General features: G+C 46.8%; 1 protein-coding gene and 1 pseudogene across 1 annotated transcript in view; both read right to left on the bottom strand.

Moving 5' to 3' along the window:
* The window catches only part of BLTP2 (bridge-like lipid transfer protein family member 2), a 47,852-nt gene extending 24,113 nt beyond the window's left edge, over positions 1-23,739 (bottom strand). Inside the window, exons 1-6 of the mRNA XM_088459011.1 lie at positions 23,622-23,739; positions 21,938-22,093; positions 20,634-20,755; positions 7,291-7,471; positions 6,792-6,878; positions 6,476-6,586 (exon numbers count right to left, since the gene is read on the bottom strand). Coding sequence (XP_088315137.1) covers positions 6,476-6,586; positions 6,792-6,878; positions 7,291-7,471; positions 20,634-20,755; positions 21,938-22,093; positions 23,622-23,675 — 711 coding nt within the window. The 5' untranslated portion in view covers positions 23,676-23,739. The remainder of the gene's footprint in view (positions 1-6,475; positions 6,587-6,791; positions 6,879-7,290; positions 7,472-20,633; positions 20,756-21,937; positions 22,094-23,621) is intronic.
* Positions 15,409-15,509, bottom strand: LOC148474154 (U6 spliceosomal RNA; annotated as a pseudogene).
* Positions 23,740-23,939: the final 200 nt, after the last annotated feature.

Raw genomic sequence — 23,939 nt, 5'->3', positions numbered from 1 at the left:
GATAAATATTTCATAGATGGGACTAGAACCCACTGTGTATTGCTCACCAGTCCACTGCATTAGCTATTTGCTATTCAGGCTCATTCCGGGCGCGGAGTGCGCGCTAACCGGAGAGCAAGTTCGGAAGTCAGGCAATTAGATTAAGCTAGGCGTCCCTTGCTATAGAACCAAGTGAAAGCCTGACAGGGGTTAATACCCAGCGCTGCAAAACGGCGGGAAATGTCCAGTCCGCACAAAGCTTTCATGTGCATTTGGATCCAAGTACTATCAGACGAGATCGGGCGTGTTCATGTAGAATACAATTACCCAGAGCCACTAGCTACAACGCAGAACTCGCCTCCATGTGAGAGGAGACCGGAAAACTATGGCGTCGCTGGAATGCAGGCCACACCAAACACAGGTCCCTTTCCTTATATAACTAAAGGAAAGCCCTACTGGGACTTGCCAGCTGTACACTATGGTTGCACAGGCTGTTCTTGTGAGCAAAAGGGGGTGGGGGCCACGGTGTCTCCTCTTATAATAGGAGAGCTGTGCATAGTTACCAGAGTGAGTGCGGCAGCACCACATGTCACAACCCCGTTAAGTAACACCTCCTCTACTAAACAAGAGAGGTAAGCAATATGCAGCTAAGGTGCTGGGCAGGGCAGGAGACCTGGACCCAGCGGGGTTCAGTTGCGGCTGGCCCCACTGACTCTGGGAGGGTCGGGGGATCCGAACACAGCCAGGTTCAGCTGCGGCGGGCTCTGCTGAATCGGAGGCTGTATAAAGCTTTCCCTTTGAAGCGGGAAGCCTGATAGTGGCCGAACTGTGTAGCATAAATATATATTCCACCTGACTAGCACCGCCCCCCAACAGAACTGCACAAGCGGAGTTATAGTGCACCCTCTGAATTACTTAGCATGCGCAACTGTGTGTGGGTGGGTGCAGCAAATAGCTGGACTGCAGCAGGTGTAAACTAACTAAACTGTGTGTACACAGGTGTTTACCACTGCCCTTAAGAGGGAAGCGGGGGTGATCTGGCAGGCACTGGTCCGCGCTGCAATCATCACTGAGCCTCCCGCGGAGCAGCCACTTCAGGGGCCCAGACCTCTCCCTGCATCTCATGCGCTGAAGCGTGCGGCCACTACGGCAAATAGGTGGAGAAGGGCGGCGCCTGTTGCTCTCTAGGGCGCTGCAATGGCCGTCGGACCTAAGCCCCGCCCCTTCACTGCCGGGAACGGAGCCCCGGCACTAGTGCCGACCTTTGGCTGCTCTGTAAGGAGCTGCAATAGAGGCTGTATACTGCGGGACTTCATTTAGGCAGCCCGCCTTACAGACCCCCCGAAAGCCAGCGCCGGTGCTAGAGAACTGCGCTGCTTAAAAGCTCTTTACTAGGGGAGCGCTATTATGGCAGCCCCTGACAGCCGTGTGCACGCGGCAGTTGAGGGAGAGCCCGACCACAGATGGCGCCGCTAGTATGCATGACGCGCCAATAAACCTACGCCCCCCGCTTGCTCTGGTGTTCTCACCGGGATGCCTAACTTCGGAGGTCAGGGAGAAGTGGTGCAGGGGGGAGGGTTGGGTCTCTCCTAACAGTGACAGCGCAATTGTCACTGAGCCCAGCTTTTTACAACCACTGCTCCTGCTAATCAGGAGCAGTGGTTATACTTACAGGCTGCTGCGGCCGGGATGCTGGGCTGAGGGGGCGGCGAGGAACCCGGACACATGCCGATGTCAGCAGTGGCGGATCCACGCAGGGTCCGATGACTCCATGATTGTGCCCCCTCCTCAGGGTCACCGGACACAGGCTGCAGTAGCCGTGTGGTGCCCTACCGGCGGCTCCCACGTAGCAGGCAGACTGCCACAGCAAGCAGCCTGCCTGTCCTCAATGCTCGTTTAAATTATGGAAAGGCTGGAGACAGCCTGATGTGCGAACGGCTCTCTCGGGCACATTCTAAAAACTGGGGCTGATGGGGCATAGAGGGGGAGGAGCCAGTCACACTTCTAAATTATTTGAAGTGCCAGGCTCTACTCTACTACCGTCTATACCCCACTGTCTTGAACTCCAGTGTCCCCTAGTGGATGAAGGAGAAAAGAACCATTTAGCTTTTGTTTTTACCAGAAACAAATTTGAATAAAAACCTAGCCCCTGATGATGTATCAGAACAGGGACCACTACCCCTGAAGCTAAAAGGGAGAGAATTGCCCCGCTTAATGCCCCTCTTCTGAGCTGATCCCGAGGAAGAGGGGTTACAAAATAGCGATGTGGACGTGGTCCCTCCAGATCCAATATGTAACCTCTGGAGAGAACTCCTCTGACCCAAAGGTCTGTGGTTGACTGAAACCAGGCCTCCGTGAAAGAGAGAAGACGACCCACCTATACCAATGGGCTGGAATTTCTCCTGACCAGAGTCATTGGAAGGATCTGTCACCCCTACGGGAACCCGGGCGACGCGACCGCATGGCCATACGCCCTCTGAACTGACCCGCTTTCTGACCTCCTGTCATACCTCTGGGGAGGCAGAGACTGGAACCTACCACAGTACCGATAGGGCCAAAACCTAAAGCGTGAAGTAAGAACTGGAAGAAACTGGCTTTTTCCACCAGTAGTCTGACCTATAATTCATTCCAGCTCTAGACCAAACAGAGATTGACCTGTAAAGGGAACTCCCTCCAAAAGTTTCTTGGAATCGCTATCCGCTTGCCAAGAACGTAACCACAACGTTCTTCTGGTCGAAACAGATAAGGTTGATATAGCTGCCAGAAGAGAAATAGTGTCTAAAGACGCATGACTCACATAATTTGAAGTCTGTTTCAGGTTGTCCACCAGGGTAAGGATATCCAAAGAATCTGCACCTGACTGAATAGCTTCTGCTAATTCGTCAGACCAGGCTGTTATGGCCTTGGAAGCCCAGGCCCCTGCCAACACCGGACGCAGGGTAGTACCTGTTAAAGAAAACAAGGATTTGAGCAGATGCTCACACTTAAGGTTCGTCGCATCCTTCATTGTGGCTGCAGTAGCCATCGGAAGACCCGTAGTCTTTGCTAAATGGGCAATCGGTGCATCCACTGCTGGAGGTACCTCACATGCAGCAAAAGGATAAGTAAACCTAAATCCTGCTGGAAGCTTAACATGTTTATCTGGCTTAGCCCAGGATTTCCCCAGCACATCAGAAATATGCATAAAAGAAGGAAAATTCAAAACGTTTTTTTCTTCTCTTAAATAACGCTGCAGAAGCCACTTCATCATAAGGCTCCTCGTCTTCAAGTTTCAAAGTCGGGCGAAAGGCCTCGATAAGCTCAGTAACACCCAAACTATCTGGAGAACTATTTTCCAAATAAGAACGGTCTATCCCTAATACCTCCCCATCCTCAGCAGAAGATCCTTTTTCTGAATCCTCCCCTTCCCCCAAGAATTGCAGAGTCTGGGCAGGCTGTCGCTTATAAGCACTAGCACTAGCTGAGCCCAAGACTGCCTCTAAAGAAGAGCAGACCCTGGAAAGTCTATCCATCTCTCTATTCACTGGGGTGCTAACTAAACTCAAGGGAAGGAAAGTGAGATGGTGGAACCCGCTGCATAGGTATAGAGGCTGATGCACTAACATTAGCTTGGCCACGAACCTCTCGTAGCTCCTTAGTCAGATCTGCAATGGACTGAGGGCCTGATTCAGAGCCGGACGCTCTGACCAGAGCGCTCGCTCTGAATCAGGGCCCTCCCATCTAAAAATGGAGCGGCCTCTTGGACGCTCGCATAGCTGTGGGTTACCACCCACAGCTTATGGGAGCGTCCTTGATGATGGTCGCGATGGTCAAGACCATCGGGCTTGCGACGAGACCCTGCGGTAGGGTCTCGTGGCCGCAAGCCCTGGAGTGATTTTGGCTCTATCAGAGCCAAAATCACTCCCACTGACATCGTGATGTCAGAGGGGCCGGACCCAGACGGTAGGCGCTCCCATGGGAACGCCTCCGTCTGGGCAGCCACGCCCCGGCATGCCCACTAAAGGGGGCGTGCTGTCAATCACCATCGACACCACGCCCCCTTTGGTGCGAGACCCACAGCGACGGCTTGGCCGTCGTTATTCGGGTCTCGCGCATGCGCACGACGGAGCCGCCTCCGTCGTGCGCATGAGCACTTGGCCAACATCGACCCGCTTGCGAGCGCTCAGCGCTCGCGAGCGGGTCTGAATCAGGCCCTGAGCCATAGCCTTTGCCCATACCGGTAACACCTCCTCTGACGGAGCGTCCACAGATGAGCATAGCACGGGCGCCTCAACCTCACAGTCTACACACAGGGCTCTCTGCATCCTACTCCCCTGAGGAAGCTTGGCAGCACATTTAAAACATGTATAATGTAATACAGCACCCTGATTATGCTTGGGAGGTTGGTACCCCTTTGCAGACCTACTGTTACCACCAACTGCAACTCACACAGAACAAAAAAAAAAAAAACCTACAGCCCCAGTCTGTATAGTGTGTGAGAGAGGAAAAAAATGTTTTATTTTTTTTTATTTTTAAATAAAACAAAAGAAATATAATTAACTTATCTAGTGAAACAAAGAAACAGACAAAAAAACTAAACTAACTACTCTAGCCATTTTAAAAGGCAAAAAGAAAAACAATTTCACTTTTCAGTTTGTACTATACCACACTCCCCAGCCTCCAGACTCCAGAGCAGCAGCAAATTTCTTCACTTTTTCAATCAGTCCTCCCGGAAACAGCAGGAAATCACCTGACCTGGAAGGACCTCCCACAGACTTTCTGGGAGTGTGGGCAAAAGACATCCACCAGATGGTGCCTCTGTTATCCAGGTAAGCACGTTTTTTTTTTTTTTTTTTTTAAACTACAGCACCTAGAATTCTCCAGACAGTCTCTTTACAGTGCCTCCTGTGCCCCCTTTAGGGAAACCGGAGCTCACAGAGCGAACTAGACCCTGCCCAAGCACTTAGTTTGCCGTCTAGCTGCCTAGCATAAAGCTGGCCACACATCTAAAGATTATCTGTCCAACCAGCCAACTAGTTGATTGGTTGGAATGAAAATCTGGTAACGTATGGGAGTAAAGGTTGAACAGCAATTTGCTCCTAAATGCCAGAAAACAGATGAAAATGGTCATTCACACAAGTTTGTTAAATGTTTGAACTAAACAATTTGTTCAAACAACAGTTTTTGTCCATTTTCCGGCGTTTGGGAGCAAATTGCTGATTGTCATTTGCTTTCATATCTTACCAGATTTTAATTCCAACCAATCAACTAGTTGGCTGGTTGGACAGATAATCTTTAAATGTTTGGCCAGCTTTACTGTCCAAGTAAACTGTGGCAGCCGGTCACAGCTGCAGCCTCCGGGAAAACGGCTCCTATGGGGGACTTTTATTAATATCCTAGGATCCAAGCACGCCCGTGGGTGCCTGGTGACCCTCTTCAGGGGCTCGGAGCGGGATGCAGCAGAGGGTGAGCAGATACTGGCTACCAGTACTGCTCCTAATTCCCACTCCTCCAGCATTGATCCCATAAGGGGATTCAGGCTCTAAGATTCCTTTAGGGTAAAAAATTTAGGTTAGAGACAAACAAAACCCTATACTTCTTTGTGCCTGTTCCTGCTGGCACTAAAAAAAATAACTGGAGAACTAGAGAAAGGGGTGTGTATATAAGGGAGGGGGAGTTTCAGTCCGTCAATTATTTTTAGTGCCTACTCCTCGGCCCCTCCCTCATGTCCCAGCGTCAGTGCTTCCCAGATTGGACGAAAGAGGGAGAGCATTTTTTTGGCATGATATATCTGTTTCTCTGAATCCACCGCAGAGACACTGCCTTCCCCCTCTTTTTTCACTCTGTTGTTCTGGTTTTACTTTTTTGTTTTTCATTTTAAAAATGGAGTCCAGTTGTTTGGTGGAAGGTAGAGAAGGAGGAGACATATGGATACACACAAACATACACTACCTATCTATCTCTATATGGGAGGTAGTTAGCATCCCGGTTATCAGGATACTGGCGCTCAGAATTCCGGCGCTGGAATCCCGACACCAGCCAGAATACCGGCGCCGGCATCCCAACAGTAAGTATTGGCGTTAGGGGGAGGGTTAAGGCTAGGCACTAGGAGGAGGGTTAGGCTGTGGGGGGTGTGTGGAGGGTTAGGTTTAGGCTGCAGGGATGGAGGGTTAGGGGTAGGGTACTTACCAGTATGTGTCGGTATCCTAACCCTGTTGGGATGTCGGCGTCGGGATCCTGTACCCAACCCCTCTATACTTTACTATACCTATATATACACTTTTTTCACAATATGGTCATCCCTTTTTGAAGAGGGTGCACAGTTATTAGTAATACACCATGTGGTCTCATTGTTTAACAACATGAAGTGAAAGCATACTACATAAATACACAAAACTTTAACTCTCTAACACACATAACAAGGGGAATTTATGGATTACAGATATTTACAAAAATGGTATTGGCTCTGTTTTTTTTTTTTAAAATAGAAGATAAAGAAAAGCAACAAAGACCGTACTTCAAAGTGCTCTTTGATGGAGATGCCTCCTACAGGTGGACGAACTTTGCTATACAGTCTCAGTGTGAGTTGTCTGCCAGACTGACCCGGACTCTGTGGTCTCAAAGCCACCTGTGGAAGATAAAAAGACAAATTGTTGTAGTAGACACAAAGAAAGTTACTGAAGCGGTCAAACATAATACAACATATGTGGTTTTCCTACTGCCAAGGAAGATGGCTAGACCCCTTCAAAGTAAAGAATGATCTGAAAGGCAGAATCCGGACAAAGTTTAATCTCTGATCCAAAATCTTGCTTCAAAATGTAATACTTCCTTACCTTGTAAATGGCATTGGGAAGCAGGTTGTTCATGGTAAACCAACCCAGCTCTAACAGATGTTCAGCAGTGTCGTCAGACTTATTCACCTATGGAGTAAGGGAAGACAATTTATTGCTTTTAAATAATTGCTAAATAATTGCTATACCCCTCAAACATCATTAATCTGTTACTTTATTTAAAAATTGCAATGCCATATAGAAAGAGCAATACAGTACACCTACTCCCCTGCAAATCTGCTCTGTGCAGTATATATTCCTCGAGCTCTGATCTCACAGTCGTGGCTGAGAACCAGGGCTTGGTGATGTTTAGCAGGGGCATGACGACCAATGAGAAGCCACAATCACAATTGCAGCCATTGATCCTCCTGCTCACATAAACATTATGCAGCCATTTTAAAGCTGTGAATAAAATGTTTCTATAAGGAATACTTGGTCACTAAAGATGGTAATGCAGCTTTGTGTGCTACACCCTTATTTATAAATCCAACTCTGTTCCCACCTTGCTGTACAGAAATCTTTGTAGTTCTAGTTCTGCAATGCCAAGCTGTCCATCCTGTTCAGTCAGCCGCCACCGTGCCTGCGCAAAGTAAAACTCAGTACGACGAACAACGCTCACATCTTCTGGTTGTTTGCGCAACTCCATCTTGTTTGCTCTTTGCAGCTGAAAATCTTTGAAGCATCTGAAATAAATGACAATGTATTTCAGTTACATGGTAAATATACAAAATTGTGAGTATTTTCTATACACTAAAATGTCCTGCCTGGTAAGTGATTTCCTAAATTGTGAAGTCAAGTTATTGCAATACATGGTGTTTAAATTAATTGTTCCATGTCTATGAGCTTTATCTGTGATTTCCCTCAGTGCAATCGTGCAAATTGCATTGCAATCTCCCATAAGATCCTGATGCAAAACAGAACCCATAGAAACTTTGTTATCTTTCGGCAAACATACATTCTACTATCTGGTGTTGAACAGCAGTGCTAGAAAACTCATTCTCTGGGCTCGTCCTATCTTGATTTGAATTTCTTGTACTTTATGTGCTAATGGGGCCCTAAGCTTTGTGGCTGTCTCTAGCTCATACTCCTGGGGTTATGCCTTAAGAGGCTGTCAAGATAAAGAGTGATGGTTACTCCCTGGACCTGAGAAGATTTTCCATAACTGCCGTAGTCACTGTGAATACCCTTGGCATTGAAGCCTTGCTGAAAGTTCAAGCCCACAATTTAGAATAAAAAGACTAGACTGTGAATCTGCTGAGGCATTTATGGCCTTCAGAGACTGATATATGTAAGTGCACATCGCTGATGTCAATTGAGACAATGAACTTGTGTTGTTCTATGGGCCAGATGCTGAAAGCAGATTCCTGATTATCGTGAATCTGCGCGTTGCAGGACCCCGTCTGCGAGTGTGCAGAATGGGTCATGCTAAGCTCGCAAGCCAACCAGCCTAAGTAAGCTGTGGCTTACTCAGCTGGCCACCCATCTGGCACAGTCACCATCGCGACCATCGACCACAGATGGTCGTGTTGGTGATCCCAGCCTGCAAACTCAGTCGCAGTGCTGGGATTGCAAAAGCAGCAGGGAGTGGACCTGCGTGCAGCTTTGCAATTGCGAGCCTTGCTGAATCAGGCCCTAAGTTGTTTATGACCAATTACAGATACTCCTTCTAAAATCGAAGCTGGGTGTTTAAGGATTCCTGGTACAAAAAGGTACAGTCTGGTTTTTGGAGCAAGACCTATGAACAGAATCGCAAAACTTTCTGCTCCTCCAGGACTTGAATGAACACTCCTGAGGAGTCTAAAAACTGATTGGTCTTCCTTAGAGCCAGTTGTATTGTAATGTCTGTGGGAAAAACCATCTGGGTAGGCACATCAGGATATCTAAGATGCAGCACCAATCTAGGATTCCTCTCATCCAGGCATCAGAATTGGGAATGAACAACTGACACCAGAAGAGAAGTAGGAGCGCTCCAATCAGAGGATCAGTTTTACTTTTGTGCCTCTCAGGAGTGGGCACGTTTTGCCGACTTATTGTAAGGCCTCACGCCTATCACTCATTGGTGCTGTAATGCTGGTTGTAGAGATGCCATCTCAGCCAGGGTCGTTTCATTTTTGTTGGGATGGTCCAAAATGTTCATGGATTTAGTTTTCAGGAGTGCTGATGCGGTACCATCACCTTTTGAGGTTTTTGAGCCTCTGCGGGTGGCTATTTCCATCCCTCATTAATGTAATGGTGCTAGATTCTCTGCTGTGTGCTCAATGGATAAATAGAAAAAAACAGGATTTTGGTACTTACCGATAAATCCCTTTCTCCGATTCCACAGGGGACACTGGAGTTCAAGACAGTGGGGTATAGACGGTGGTAGAGCAGAGCCTGGCACTTTAAATAATTTAGAAGTGTGACAGGCTCCTCCCCCTCTATGCCCCATCAGCCCCAGTTTAAGAACTGAGCCCGAGAGGAGACGGAGGACAACAGGAAAAAAAAAAAAAGAGGAAAAGGAGAAGACCACAGAACGGAACAAGACCGACTGAAGTAGAACAGAGGAACCCACTGCAGGGAACCCTGCAGTCACACAACTATAGAAACCAAACAAAACGGCAGGTACGCAGCGCTGGGCGGGCGTCCAGTGTCCCCTGTGGAATCGGAGAAAGGGATTTATCGGTAAGTACCAAAATCCTGTTTTCTCCTTCATCCACTAGTGGACACTGGAGTTCAAGACAGTGGGGACGTCCCAAAGCCAACCTCCCGGGTGGGAGCGCGGAGAACTTGCTGATCCCTTGGCCAAACCGAAACAGGGACCGCCAAGAACCTGAGGCCCAGCGGAAGCTGAGGAACAAGTGTCGTAGCACAGGAGACAAACACTACTCCTCACTAAACAGTCACAGAAAATTCCACAACTTACAGTGCAAGTCAAAAGGAACAGAACAGCTGTTGAGAGAACAAACACAGGTGGGAAACGTCAGAATCTGTAATCTCAGCTGAAATAGACCAAACCGGACTGTTGGTGGCAGAGAGCCCCAACAAGAATCTATAGGAGAAGGGCAGTAAACGAGCACAAACTCGAGAACCTTACTAGAGTCTAAACAGGCAGCTGCAGCAGCCGCAGACAGCAGAATCCCAGCACTGCTGGACATAATCGTATATATAAAAGTATAACAATACCAAACTACAGATAGAGCTGATCCTGTCCACAGACTCCCAACAAGAGTATGCAGGGAGGCAAAAGACAAGACTGAACAGTCGCCCCGAACCATCCTTGAGGTCCAACTACAACAAAGTTGTTAACCAGTGGAAGGGCTAGACCATAGAAGACTCCAACGAGTGGAGATCCCACTGGGCGTGAGACCGAGGCGAAAGAGAGAGAGAGAGAGAGGATTGAGACTACAATACCTTTCAGAGGGTCAGACGGAAGTACAACCCATTTTGAAAACAGGGATAAAACAGGAACTGAAATGCTGCCGTTAAAAGGAAATAACAGACAACTTCCAACATGATGTAAGTGCGTAGTCAGTACCAACTGCTGGCCCGAACATAGTATGAAAACAACCAGGAATCTAACAGTAAAACAGCACGAATGCAACAGCCACCCAGGGAGAGCTATCAATATAGGGAAGCATCCCATACAACAAGGCCAGAGCACTAGGGCAACCATGTGAGTGTGATAAAAATATCAACAGATACTGAACAGGAACCCAACCAGGTCCCCTGCGCGGATCACACTTATGTAAAGATGTGCAATAGCCTATAGGTGTGCTTCGGTCCAGAACCTTAACAGGTTCTAGTAGAATAGTGTCGCCAATCCAGTGTTGTAATTATGCACCACCCACACTCCAGGAAAACTCTAAAGTGTAGCCAACTGATTAAAAGAGCGGATGGCTGCTAGGACAGCAGCTAGGGTGCGTAAGGGAGAATAAAGCTATGTATGTCAGGTTGCATGAATTAGGAGCATCATCCGAGGCATTAGTAAGCTCTTACCTTTGAGCGACCAGAATCCCTCTGGACGCTATGTAGAATGTCACTGACCTTTACCATCACACAGCAACCCACCACATTAGGTATAGAGAGTAGCTTCAGTGGGCTAAGACCAATTGCTCTACAGCACAGACTTCAGTCTGGAGATGTGCAGTAGAAAACACTGTGGAAACTAGCAAAATTTTAGTCGAGACAAGAAGGTCGTAGAACAGGACTCTATACCTGAGCCTGTTCCATTAGAGACGTGTATCTGTATAGCCGTGTTAGATTATACATACAACCCCAAAAACGGTCTGCTAGTTTAAGTATCCTTGCATAAATATTTCTATCGGTGAAGTGCGTCTTATGCCCACCAGTCTAATATAACTCAGGTCTGACCCTGCCTATATCGGCAAGTGGCCCTAGGCCTTCCAGATATGAATTGTACCTAAGGGCACTTTAGACCCATTTTATTGAGATATGCTACAATAATATGTAGTACCGGAATAGATACTGAGAAGAGTACCTGTACTTAGACATAGAACGAGTTGGTTATCCCAAGTAAAGAAGGGAGATATCAATAGTGATAACCCCAGTAGTTTAAACAAAACACAGGTTTTTGTTTCCCAATTATTAGGAAATATTCATACAAGAAATGGGCGGCTTACAAGTTTACTACCCAGTGCATCACTGTAATGATAATAGGTCCCCCGAAACGGGGTGCCGTATAAACTGGCAGGAATGGAACTAGAACTCCAGGAGGGTGGAAGTACATAACTTTATATACATGTGACATGTCTAGGATCCATACTAGAAGCAATGCCTTAGAGAATTGTGACTATCACCATGTAAGCTGCAGCACATGACTAGTTTATAGAGCCACCCTATAATATTAATATGTAGGGATATAGCCTACAGCTTCTGGTAATCCCAGGCGGCTTCCCTTGTGTGGATTATAGGTAAACCTAATGATTGTGGAAGTATAGGCATTCTACCCATATACACAAAACAGGATTTTGGTACTTACCGATAAATCCCTTTCTCCGATTCCACAGGGGACACTGGAGTTCAAGACAGTGGGGTATAGACGGTGGTAGAGTAGAGCCTTGGCACTTTAAATAATTTAGAAGTGTGACTGGCTCCTCCCCCTCTATGCCCCATCAGCCCCAGTTTAAGAAACTGAGCCCGAGAGGAGACAGAGGACAACAGGAAACGAGGAGAAGGAGAATCCACAGAAAGTAACAAGACCGACTGAAGGAGCACAGTGGAACCCACTGCAGGTAACCCATGCAGTCACACAACCATATAATAAACCAAACAAAACGGCAGGAACGCAGCGCTGGGTGGGCGTCCAGTGTCCCCTGTGGAATCGGAGAAAGGGATTTATCGGTAAGTACCAAAATCCTGTTTTCTCCTTCATCCACTAGGGGACACTGGAGTTCAAGACAGTGGGGACGTCCCAAAGCCAACCTCCCGGGTGGGAAGCGCTGAGAACATGCCGACCCAGCGGGCAACCGAAACGGCGACCGCCAAGAACCGGAGGCCCAAGTGAAAAGTAAGGGCTGAGGGGACAAGCGACGTAGAGCAGAGGAGACAATCAAAACTCCTCGCTAAACAGCCACAGAATTTCCCCACATACAACGTATGTCGAATGGAACAAAACAGCAATCTAGTGGACAACAGCAGACAAGAATCTGTCAGCAGACAGAACACCGTAATCTCAGCTGAAAACAGACCAACCAGGGCCGTTGGTAGCAGAGAGTCCCAAAAATAGGAGAAGGGCAGTAACACGAGAACAAACTTGAGAAACCCGTAACAGAGTCTGAAACAGAAGGATGCAACAGTCTCAGACATCAGAATCTCCGCAGTGCCGGACAAAAGCAAAATCATATAGATATATGTATAATGATACTAATCTACAGATACAGAGCTGAGCTGTCCACAGACTTCTCTAACAAGAGTATACATTGAGGCAAAGCCACGGCCGAACAGTCAATCCAGATCATTCTGAAGGTCCCACTAATTACAGGGTTGTCAACCAGTGGAAGGGTAAAATCATAAAAGTCTCCAACTGGTGGAGATCCCACTGGGCATGAGGCAGATGTGGCGTCGAGAGAATACAACTCCTTTCAGAGGTTTAAACCTCGGTATAACCCATTCTGTAAACAGGGATAAAACAGCAACTGGAACCCTGCAGCTGAAAAGAAAACCATAGTAACAAACCCCAAACAACAACTTCCAACGTGATGGAAGTGCATAGTCAGTACAGCTGTTGGCACGAACATAGTCGGAAAACAACCGGGATAGCCTAGCAGTTAAAAAATCACGGATGCAACAGCCATACAGGTAGAGCGAGCTACCAATATGGGGAAGCCTCCCAAAGGCAAGGCGAGAGCACTAGGACAACCCTGAAGGTACCCGTAAGTACCTGAAAGTGTAATTAAAGTATCAATAGATAGTGAACAGGAAAACAACCAGGTCTCCTGCATGGAATAATGACTGTCACATCTTAATGTAAGGGTGTGCACTAGCCCATAGATGCACCACTGTCCAGAACCCCAACAGATTTTAGTAGAATATTGTCACTAATCTCTATGTTGGAACTATGAAACCACACGTCAGGAAAGCTCTAAAGTGTAGGGTCAACTGATAGGAACAGGTTACCAAAAAAAGAGCAGATGGCTGCTAGGACAGCAGCTTGGGTGCGAAAGGGAGAATAACGGCTATGTAACGTCAGGTTGCATTAATAGGAGCATCTTCCGAAGCTGTAGTGGAGTAAGCCCGCTTACCTGTGAGCGACCAGAAACCCTCTGGACTCTATGCAGAATTACACTGACCTTTTCCATCTCACCGCAACCAGCCTCGTCAGGTATAGAGAATAGCTTCGGTGGACTAAGAACCAATGTTCTACAGCGTGGACGTCAGTCTGGAGATGTTGCAGTAGAAAATACTGTAAATACTAGCAGAGTGTTAGTGGAGATATGAAGGTCCTACAAGACCACATGCTAGTTCCATTAGGGATATGTACCTATATAGAAAACATACCCCCCAAAAAACAGTCTGCTATTGTAATTATCCTTACATTAACACTTATAATGGACCAGCAAGTATTAGCCAAAGAGACAGAATCCCTGTACCGGTCAAGGTGCACATAGAATATCATATGTGATGATGGATCACCACCAGCGACCCCTGACATTATAAGTCACAACGATAGGGATATTTTGAAACAAACAACATAACTGAACCACAGGGTCAAGGATTTACTTGATGCCCACCAAGAGAATACAACCCAGGCCTGACCGTGTCTATATCTGTGGGCAGCCCTCCTACCTTCAGGCATAGGAGCAGTAACTGCAGTCTGTTGGAAATTAACCAAATAAGCCCCAAGGTTGGAATAGAACCTGGATTTCCTATGTTCTGATAGGAAATATACCTAGGGCCCACTGCTTCAAAGACTCATCTTACTGAAATAGCTTGGTCACTCTGTGATACCGGAATTTATACCGAGAAGGGTACCTGTACATAGAATGTGTATGTTATCCCAATAAAAGAAGGGATATATCTGTAGTCATAACCTCAGTTAGGGTGGAAACAGGTTTCCCACTTATTAGGAAATATTCAAAGGATGGAAATATATTAGTATAGACAGCCACATACACACTGCATAAACATAGTTGCATGGGAAGTCAATCTCTCTGAAAGGAAGAGTTAGTCCCAACAGATTAAGTTTACTTGTCAGACTCCTGCACCAGGTGATAAGAACTGACATAGAACTTAACATATTGCATACTTAATGTCTTATATTTTGTGCATCGGTTCTTGAAGTACTTACCGGGCGCTGTCAAGTGCGCCACTGGAGTGTAGTTATAAATAATATGCCCCCACCGAAAAGGGGTGCCTTAGATATTGTGGCGAGACAGAATGCCTCCCTAGAACATCATTAGCTGAACCTAGACACCTAATGCCCCAGGAACATTAATGCAAGTACCCCTATAGATTGTAAGCTTGCGAGCAGGACCTTCCTACCTATATATCTGTCTGTTATTACCCAGTTTTGTTTTATTAATGTTTACAATTGTAAAGCGCAACGGAATATGCTGCGCTATATAAGAAACTGTTAATAAAATAAATAATTATTATTTTATACATGTGTGGTCAGAAGGCCACAGGACATATATATATAGGGTCCCGAACTAGAAGTCACACTTTAAGTGTTATAACAGGACTCTAATCTATAGAGTCACCTAATAATTTGTATACTGGACTTTAGAATCCAGCTTTCCAAATAATTTTATTTATTTTTATTTATTTATTTATTTATTTATTTTTTGGCGTGCTGCCGAAGCGAGCACCAAAGAATAAATATATATCCTATAACTCCTGGTCCCAGGTGACATCCCCTCTGGGTACTAACCGGGTCCATGGCTAGCCTGTTATAATTAATTTTGGAATTATAGGTACACCTAAAGACTGTGGCATTGTAGCTATACCTATTTTATACATATATTTATATATAATATATATGCACCGACATATATAACATACAATTCTGTAAAGCAGTTATATATACACACACACACGGCTTACCTCCACGCAGGGAGACCACCATGTGCCACGTGTGGACGGCTGTCAGCTACGGCATAGGGGCAGGATCTTTCTGCTACGTTTGAATATGGAACACTTCACGAATTTGCATGTCATCCTTGCGCAGGGACCATGTAATCTGTATCGTTCCAATTTTAGTATATGTGCTGCCGAAGCAAGCACTTTGAGGTTTCACCATACACAGGATTAGGGCACGTGTTTTTCCACCATGCCAGCCTGCGACATATAAATAGCAAACAAGTTGGTGTTCAATCCCACAGAGTATGGAGCTAGCAAGGCTAACCACAGCGCCAACTATGTTACTGTAGCGCTATCACAACCGGGATTCTACCGGGTTGTAGAACATAAGCTTTAGTGCATATACTTAACTAATGTACACTGGGAGACAAAAACAGCACGTGTTGCTGCAGTGAGCACCGTCTCATTCCCGAGTAGGGTAGATTTGTAATATTCTATGTGCTGCCATATTACTGATTATTGTATCTCCCCTGTCAGCTTCCAGTTCACAGTGGTGTAGCTGTATCTATACTCAAAATGTGAGCGCTCCTATGGTACTTTGAGAAGCACTGTAGTGGCTATAATTGTAACAGAGTGGTGAGGAGAGCAGGCATAGACATATGCATACCCAACATAAAATTAAATGAAGGACCCGCAGGGACGTGACGGTGCGCGCCGGCTGAAAGCCATTCTAGACTATATGTGGCAGCCCTCCTCCTTTTAGCACAGCGTCTAGCATTGAAGCTCCCCATACTGCACTGCCTTCCTAGGAGCAGAAGGACGCGGCTTTCCACTGTAATAGAAAAACGAGGGCGGGGAGCCGCGCTGTGCACGCTCTGCAATTCCCTGCTATGGGAGCGCGGGGTGCAGCAGTCTCTCTCTCTCTCAGAGTATCGAGGAGGGAACCAAGCGTGTGTGAGGCAGCCGCTGCTGTGACACTGTATAATATAAGTACCCCAGCAGCGTTGTAGCTTTTATAATACAACTCCCGGAGGAGGAAAAGCCAGCATGGAGTGTACTGACAGCTGAGAGCCGCGCTTCAGAGCCCGCGGAGAGCCCGAATACTGATGTCGCCGCTGGTGTGCAGGACGCGCCAAACTCCAGCTGCTATGGGCGGCAGGCTGAGCTATGGCCGCCGATTATGAGCACCGCCCCCGCTGTCTGCCCCCTTAACACCGCTACTGAGTTCCCAGTACCACGAGAAGGGACTCGGTGAAAGGAGGAGCGGGGGATGCGGGGGGAGGATGTCGGGTCTCTCCTAACAGTGACAGCCGTGGCAGGTCACTGAGCCCAGCTATGTCTCCACTGCTCCTGCTTAACCAGGAGCAGTGGTATACTTACAGGCTGCTGCGGCCGGGATGCTGGGCTGAGGGGGCAGCAAGGAAACCCGGACACGAGCCGGTGTCAGCTGTGGCGGGTCCTTGCAGGGTCCGATGACTCCATGATGTGTGCCCCCTCCATAGGGTCACCGGACACAGGCTGCAGTAGCCGTGGCGGTGCCTTCCCGGCGGCTCCCCCGTAGCAGGCAGACTGCCACAGCTAGCAATCTGCCTGTCCTCGTGTGTATAAAAAATTAAAGATACAAAATATATGAAAAGGCTGGAGACAGCCTGATGTGCTACTGGCTCTCTCGGGCACATTTTCTAAACTGGGGCTGATGGGGCATAGAGGGGGAGGAGCCAGTCACACTTCTAAATTATTTAAAGTGCCAAGGCTCTACTCTACCACCGTCTATACCCCACTGTCTTGAACTCCAGTGTCCCCTAGTGGATGAAGGAGAAATATATATATGTATATGCACACACAACCCAATCCCCAGGGAGAGATAGTGTAAAGCGTAGTCATTATACAAACTACCGCATCAGGAGAGTCCAGCCTCCAATCGCAGCCTCCTTCTATCAATATGCTAGGTATTAGACATAAATTGATAAGAACAGATCCTACCGCTGCTCCTACGGTAAGGAAAGAAGCGATATCCACAAATGGATACGCTTACCTACATACAAATTTAGTAGGTGACGTAACATTTTAAAATTAGAACATGAGCAATAATTGAAGCCATGGAAGGAATTGAGCCCAAGGACAAAATCACTCCAGCATGTGTGTTATACAGCAGGGCTAGTATAAAATACAATATACATACATAGACTGCTCATGTGCCGCGGGTGGCCGTCATTCTGCTACGGCGTAGGGGCAGGATATTTTAGCAGTGTGCTGTCCCAGACTGGTTTCGATCCTGGGACCCTTCTGTTACTGGCGTACTCGCTTTTTCAGATGAGCCATCTTAACACCAGATGAACCAATTTTTGAAGTGGGAATCAACAGGAAGACCCCAGCGCTGTGAGGCAGCAACGCCAACAACCACACCAGCTGCGCGTCACTAACCTCTTCCTGTATGTGCTGCCAAAGGGAACACATGATAGAAGGTATGCATAGGTGCATCTTTTTATAAGGTAAGCACAGAAAACTGGGGAGAAAGGTTTTAAGACCAGCCTAAAATGGTATCCACATATGCATGGGAAGCCAATGTGAGGCATAAGCCTGGGGATGGGACGCAAAAATGTGCTAACCTTGGGTGAAGGGTATGCTATGACCATAAGTTCTGGCAGCAGCACCATAACAGTGGAGCTAATACACCATGAGGCTATGATACATAACAGGCCCTTAGATTAATCTAGGCGCCCTATGTTACAGAACGAAGGGGAGCCTGACTGGGTAAACCAAGCGGCGCTGCAATTGGCAGGACTGCGTTTGTGCACCGGTCCTGGAAGTAATGTCGGCACATCGCTTCTAGCCGTGATACATAGGCTGAACAACTGGCCCCTTTCAGAACCGCTTAACACGGTGTCATAGTGGAAAAGCAGGATAGGGCTAGTCTACCGCTAGCAACCAGCTATCCACTGTAGCTAGTACTAAACTCCTGTCATACAAGGACAGGCAACCCTTGCTGAAGCACTCGCAGTGTGGTAGGCATAAGGGACCCGCGCTAAAGCACTTCCTGCTGCAGGTAGTGCCTGAGCTATACTGCTTGTGTGCAGTAATAACTACTGTCCTTAAAAGGGAAGCAGGGAACGCTGTTTGATCATGAATACCACGCTGTGTGTGCGCAAACTGCTACACTTCTCAGTGCTGCTAGCCCCCTTAATCGTATAAGCGGAGTAGTTGAAGGTCCGGTCAGTGCCGGGAATACGGGGAGCCATCAAGGCTCCTGACGCAACACTGCGCATAAACCAACGTTTCTCCTGCAAGACAGGAGAGGGGCTAACTCACGGGAGCACTGAAGTTGTGCTGCTGTGGTAGCAGCGTGACGTCATACAGCGCTGCATTGTATAACGTAAGGCTATTAGCTCTATGCTATGCAGTAGCTAACAGGGAAGCCTGCTCAGCCCAGCCAGGAGCTGCGGGACGCGGCGTCTCCTCCTGATATTTAGATGAGGAGAGATGCTGATAGCTAAGGCAGTGCTGACAGCACAGGGAGAACATACAAACTCCACACAGAAAGGGCAGCGGCAGGATCCGAGCCTTGCGCTGGTACTATTAGCCTGTTACTATAGACTAGGGATAACAGGGAAGCCTGCTCTGAGGAGAGCTGCTAAATAGCCAAGGCAGTGCTTGTGCTTCCTCCCTTGCGGCGTACATGCTATGCTGGTACCTGTAGTTCTTCTACTGTGGATGCTTCCATGTGCTGCAAAACAAGCTGTAGCATAGGGACACCTTGCTGTGTGTAATCTCTCCCTGATGGGACACACTTGTGCCTGCCTACCTCCTAAGCTGGAGATACCCTAGCCCGCCTGTTATAGTGCACACAGCCCAGTTGGAGTGCACTTAACCGGAGAGTAAATCCAGAAGCCTTGCATAGCGGGTGCACAGGGTGGGAGGGTGAGCGGTGCAACGGGGATCTAAACGCTGCCATCGCGCCACTCCCTATAATCAGAGACCCGGACACTGACAACTGTAAGCCGTGGTGGGTCTCTCTTAATAAACTCCTTGTCCAGGACTGGCCGGCTGCACAGGACAGGCAGCCTGATAGAGGAAATGGTAGGCGTCCGCATGTGGCAGGCGTTCAGCGCGCCTACCCCAGCGCTACACATGTACCTTCTGTAGCGAGGTCTTAATATGGCAGGAGGGAGAGCCCGACTACAAATGGCGCCGCTAGATAAGCAGGTCGCGCCATTCGGAATAGGCGGCTGATGCTATGGCCGCTGGTAATAAGCTCCACCCCCGCTAGCCGGGACCGCGATGTCCTGTCAGCGTTACATTAGTAACTGGCCGACTATGGATAAGCCCTAGACCCGGACACTGCCTGCTGAGAGCAGCGGCGGGTGCTGGAAGGAGCCATTAAGTCGCGACAGCCCTGCAGCGCGTTCTTCGGGCCCACTTAGCACCTTCTGTTACCCGATAAGGGACTCAGGTGCGTGCGGGGGGGATGGTCGGGTCTCCTAACAGTGACATTATGTCACTGAGCCCAGCTATGCATCCACTGCTCCTGCTATCAGGAGCAGTGGTTATACTTACAACTGCTGCGGCCGGGATGCTGGGCTGAGGGGGCGGCGAGGAACCCGGACACATGCCGGTGTCAGCAGTGGCGGGTCCTCGCAGAGTCCGATGACTCCAGGTGTGTGCCCCCTCCTCTAGGTCACCGGACACAGGCTGCAGTAGCCGTGTGGTGCCTTTCCCGGCGGCTCCCAAGTAGCAGGCAGACTGCCACAGTAAGCAGCCTGCCTGTCCTCAATGCTTGTTAATAAAAACTAAAACTAAATAAGAAAGGCTGGAGACAGCCTGATGTGCGACCGGCTCTCTCGGGCACATTCTAAAAACTGGGGCTGATGGGGCATAGAGGGGGAGGAGCCTGTCACACTTCTAAATTATTTAAAGTGCCAGGCTCTGCTCTACCACCGTCTATACCCCACTGTCTTGAACTCCAGTGTCCCCTAGTGGATGAAGGAGAAAATAGATTCCAAGGCGGCTATGGGATATAGAAGGGGGAAAGCGTCAAACTTGTTACAGTGGCTATACTCCTGCCTGAGCTCTCTGTATCCATGGTTTTAGTGTCCCCAATATGAAAATGGAATAAACATGGGTGTTTTCGAAGTAAAAATTGTATGTTTAAGCATTCAGTCAGGGTCCAGCATATTTAAATGTGTTTGGAGCCCTTTTAATGTTACAACACTTTTATATTCTATGCACTTTGTTCTAAATATGCAACATAAATCCATTTAACTTCATGTCAGATGATATGTTCACTGTATCAGAGGTAGTGTTTTATGGTGCCCTGCTCCAAGAGATTACCTAATGAGGATGTTCAGTTCTTCACTTTTATGCTGTAAATCCATCTTCTCCTGATAGAGCTGTCCCTGAAGTTTCATGTGTTGCTCATGCAAAGATTCGTTCTTACTCTCATCATGAAGCAGCTGAAACAATAAGTTTGCTACATGTCATTCATGTAAGATGGATCGCATGGGTATGGCTTGGGAATCGGTATGTAATGCCAGCTGTCTGATGCCTCCTGTCACAATACAGACAGTGGCATCCCAATGGTTGGTATCCCGATATACTTATCCTCACCCTTCTCCCCTAACCCTCCCTTCTTGTAGCCTGACCCTCCCCATTAGTGCCTAAACCTAACACCCCCATGTGCCTAAACCTAACCCTCCCCCCTCAGTGCCTAACCCTACCCCCCCCCCCAACCTAACGCTAACCCCGCTATGTAACCTAACCCCCCCCCCCCAGGGCTAACACTAAGGATGCCCCGGACTTACCTAGTTCGGGCAGCCGTCCTTCTGTGTTCCGGCGTCGGGATTAAGATAGACGTCGGTATTTCAAAGCCTATCTTAAGTCAGTTGTCAGGCTTTTGCTAACTACATTCCATGGCTTGCAGATATCTGGGATGCTAGTAGAGCATATATAAATCATTTTGTGGGAGATGTAAAGTCTTGAGCTAGATACAGTGGAGAGAGCTAAAGTACCAACCAATCACCTTCTAACGGTCATTTCACAGGCTGTGTTTGAAAAAAAATGACAGAAGCTGATTGGTTGATACATTATCTCCAAGATTTGATAAATGTCCCCTTGTAACACTAGAGTGTGTATGTATATATTGTATATATAAAGTTGAAATGGTTGGTAGTAAGTTAAGTGAGAACCAGCCATGTCCACATCAGTTCAGGACCAAATAAAATTTTTAATCATACTGGTTATTTCTCCTGCATAACTTCCACTGCACAAGCATTTTGTTTCTAAGTCACATAGTACTGTGTGGCCCTGTCCGCCAGGAGAGGGCCTATAAAACATCTGGTCTTAGATTGCAAGCCAGGCGCCATATTTCATATTTTACGTGGACTCACAAGAGAGGATAGCTTAATATGTAGCTGGTCTCACAAACCAATTAGAACAGTTTTTCTAGCAGTCTCATGGAAACAAAACCACAGCAGAACATTTTTTTATTTTTGATAAATATATGCAAAATGTAGAAGGTACTATGTAATGTATAAAAGTAAATAAAGAAACTGCAAATTCTCCTTAATAACAGGAAAATTAATGTCTTGTTCCCAACTTTAAAAATAAAGTTTTACATTTTTAAATGATTAATATACCTTCATGATAGAGTACATCTGTTTCTCCAGCTGTCGTATCTGCAGGACATGTTGCCGGACAGCTTCTTGGAGATGCAGGATGCTGCTTCGCTGCTCCTCAGGGTTACTGGAGATCTCCAACTGGAAACGCACTCTCTGTTTTTTCTCACAGTGTTCCTAAGGATGATGAAATTATGTGTTCATGAAAACAGTGTCCATCAATAGTCTATCCTGAAAGTAGATCTCTGTGCCCATCTGTTATGCCTATTAACACAATGTCATGTTCTTCCTGCAAGTGCAATCATAGCCAACTCCTCACCTGAGACAACTGAAATATATCTGTATGCTTTATTCATAGCTACTTGGACTACTGCAAATACCTCATCTGTGGCTGTCCACTGTTCTGATTAGTTCCACTCCAATCTATTATAAAAGCTAAACTTATTTGATAATACCTACATCGCCTGACGATCAGTACTAACCAAAAAGCCCCCTAAATAAGAACCCCACCCCTCATCTGTAAGTACTCTTCAAACATTAACCTTTGCTCTTCTCCCGGACCCCTTTTTTCTTCCTCCCATTAGCAGGACTCTGCTACACCCTTGTTGGATCGTTTTTCCTCATGCCACCAAATAATAATTCCAGCTGTAATAATGAATACAATTACCATCACTATCTGCACACTAGCATATAGTTACCCTCACCTTCCCTATCCCACTGTAAGCTCCTTTGAGCAGGGCCCTCATTCTTATTTCCCCATAATTTAAATGATCATAAAATATTATATTAGAAATAATCATTTATAATGATTGTGTGAAGTATGCTTCCACATCTCAGAACTTTACACATTCAGATCTTTTGCTAGAAAGGAAGAGTTAAAGGAGGCATTAAAAGCATGTGTCACAGGCAAGCCATCAGGTCTGTCACTCTTGGCATTCTACTAGGCGCACAGAGCATGCCCTGATATTTGCCGGTTGTTGACCACACTCGTTACCATTTTATACTTGAGCTGCCACTTACTGTACACACTTGGCCTATTCAGGTACATGTAGGGCTGCAAAAATAAATCCTAGGAGAATTACTAGCGAGACAGATTGTTCTGGTAGGTGTCCCCTGAAATGTCAAAATGACATTAGTGCTGGCATATAACATGAAAAAGGCCCACATCCAGGTTAAATGACTATAGGCTATTTAAAATTTGTATTTCATTATAGCAAAACATAAAAAAATAATAATAGTGGTACTTTTTCACTGCTGCATCCTTATTGGTCTTCGTACATACCCCTCAATGGTTCGCTCCAGGGCGTAATTTACTAAAGCCTCTAAAACAGAAAAGAGGTGATGTTGCCCATAGCAACCAATCAGATTGTAGCTATCATTTCTTCATTGCATTTTTGAAAATGATAGACAGAATTTGATTGGTTGCTATGGGCAACATCACCACTTTAGTAAATCTAACCCAAGAACTTTATATGGCTGTCCATTTAAGGGTGGAGTGGAACTACAATATGCATGCCGAAGCTACCCTCCTCTCCTCTGTGCATTAAATGCCTCCACTATAAAAGCACCATCTGGGCACCCTAATAGTTTATCAAATATGTAATATTAGGACTAGGACCATGCTTAAATGTTCCAGTGGATATTTGTCAAGATCTCAGTCGATTTACAATTTAGAAAAGGTCTATATACAGAAAAGGTCACAAACCTTGCGCTTTGGCTCCACGTGAAGCAGCAAGTTGTTGACTATATCCAAGATCATTGCATATTGTGCTGGGTTGGTAGAAATCTCCAGGTGTTGGTGTTTTAGAGTAAAGGTATCGGCAGCAGCTACAACAGAAAAGAAACATTTAGATTCCTCATGATGCACCTACAACAGCATATGCACACAATTCATACAGACTCCTCACTTCTATTAGTCACATATCCGTAGTACAGCTGGCACAGTGATGGCAGGCAGAATTTGGTAATCAAATACTGATAGAGGAAGGAAGAAATATCCATAGTGGTGCACAAGTAATATGTT

Source organism: Taudactylus pleione, unplaced genomic scaffold (assembly GCF_031769625.1).
Source record: "Taudactylus pleione unplaced genomic scaffold, aTauple2 ptg000886l, whole genome shotgun sequence".
Taxonomy (NCBI): Eukaryota; Metazoa; Chordata; class Amphibia; order Anura; family Myobatrachidae; genus Taudactylus; species Taudactylus pleione.
The sequence above is the reverse complement of the archived record's forward strand: the minus strand, read 5'-3'. Positions and strand labels throughout refer to the sequence as shown.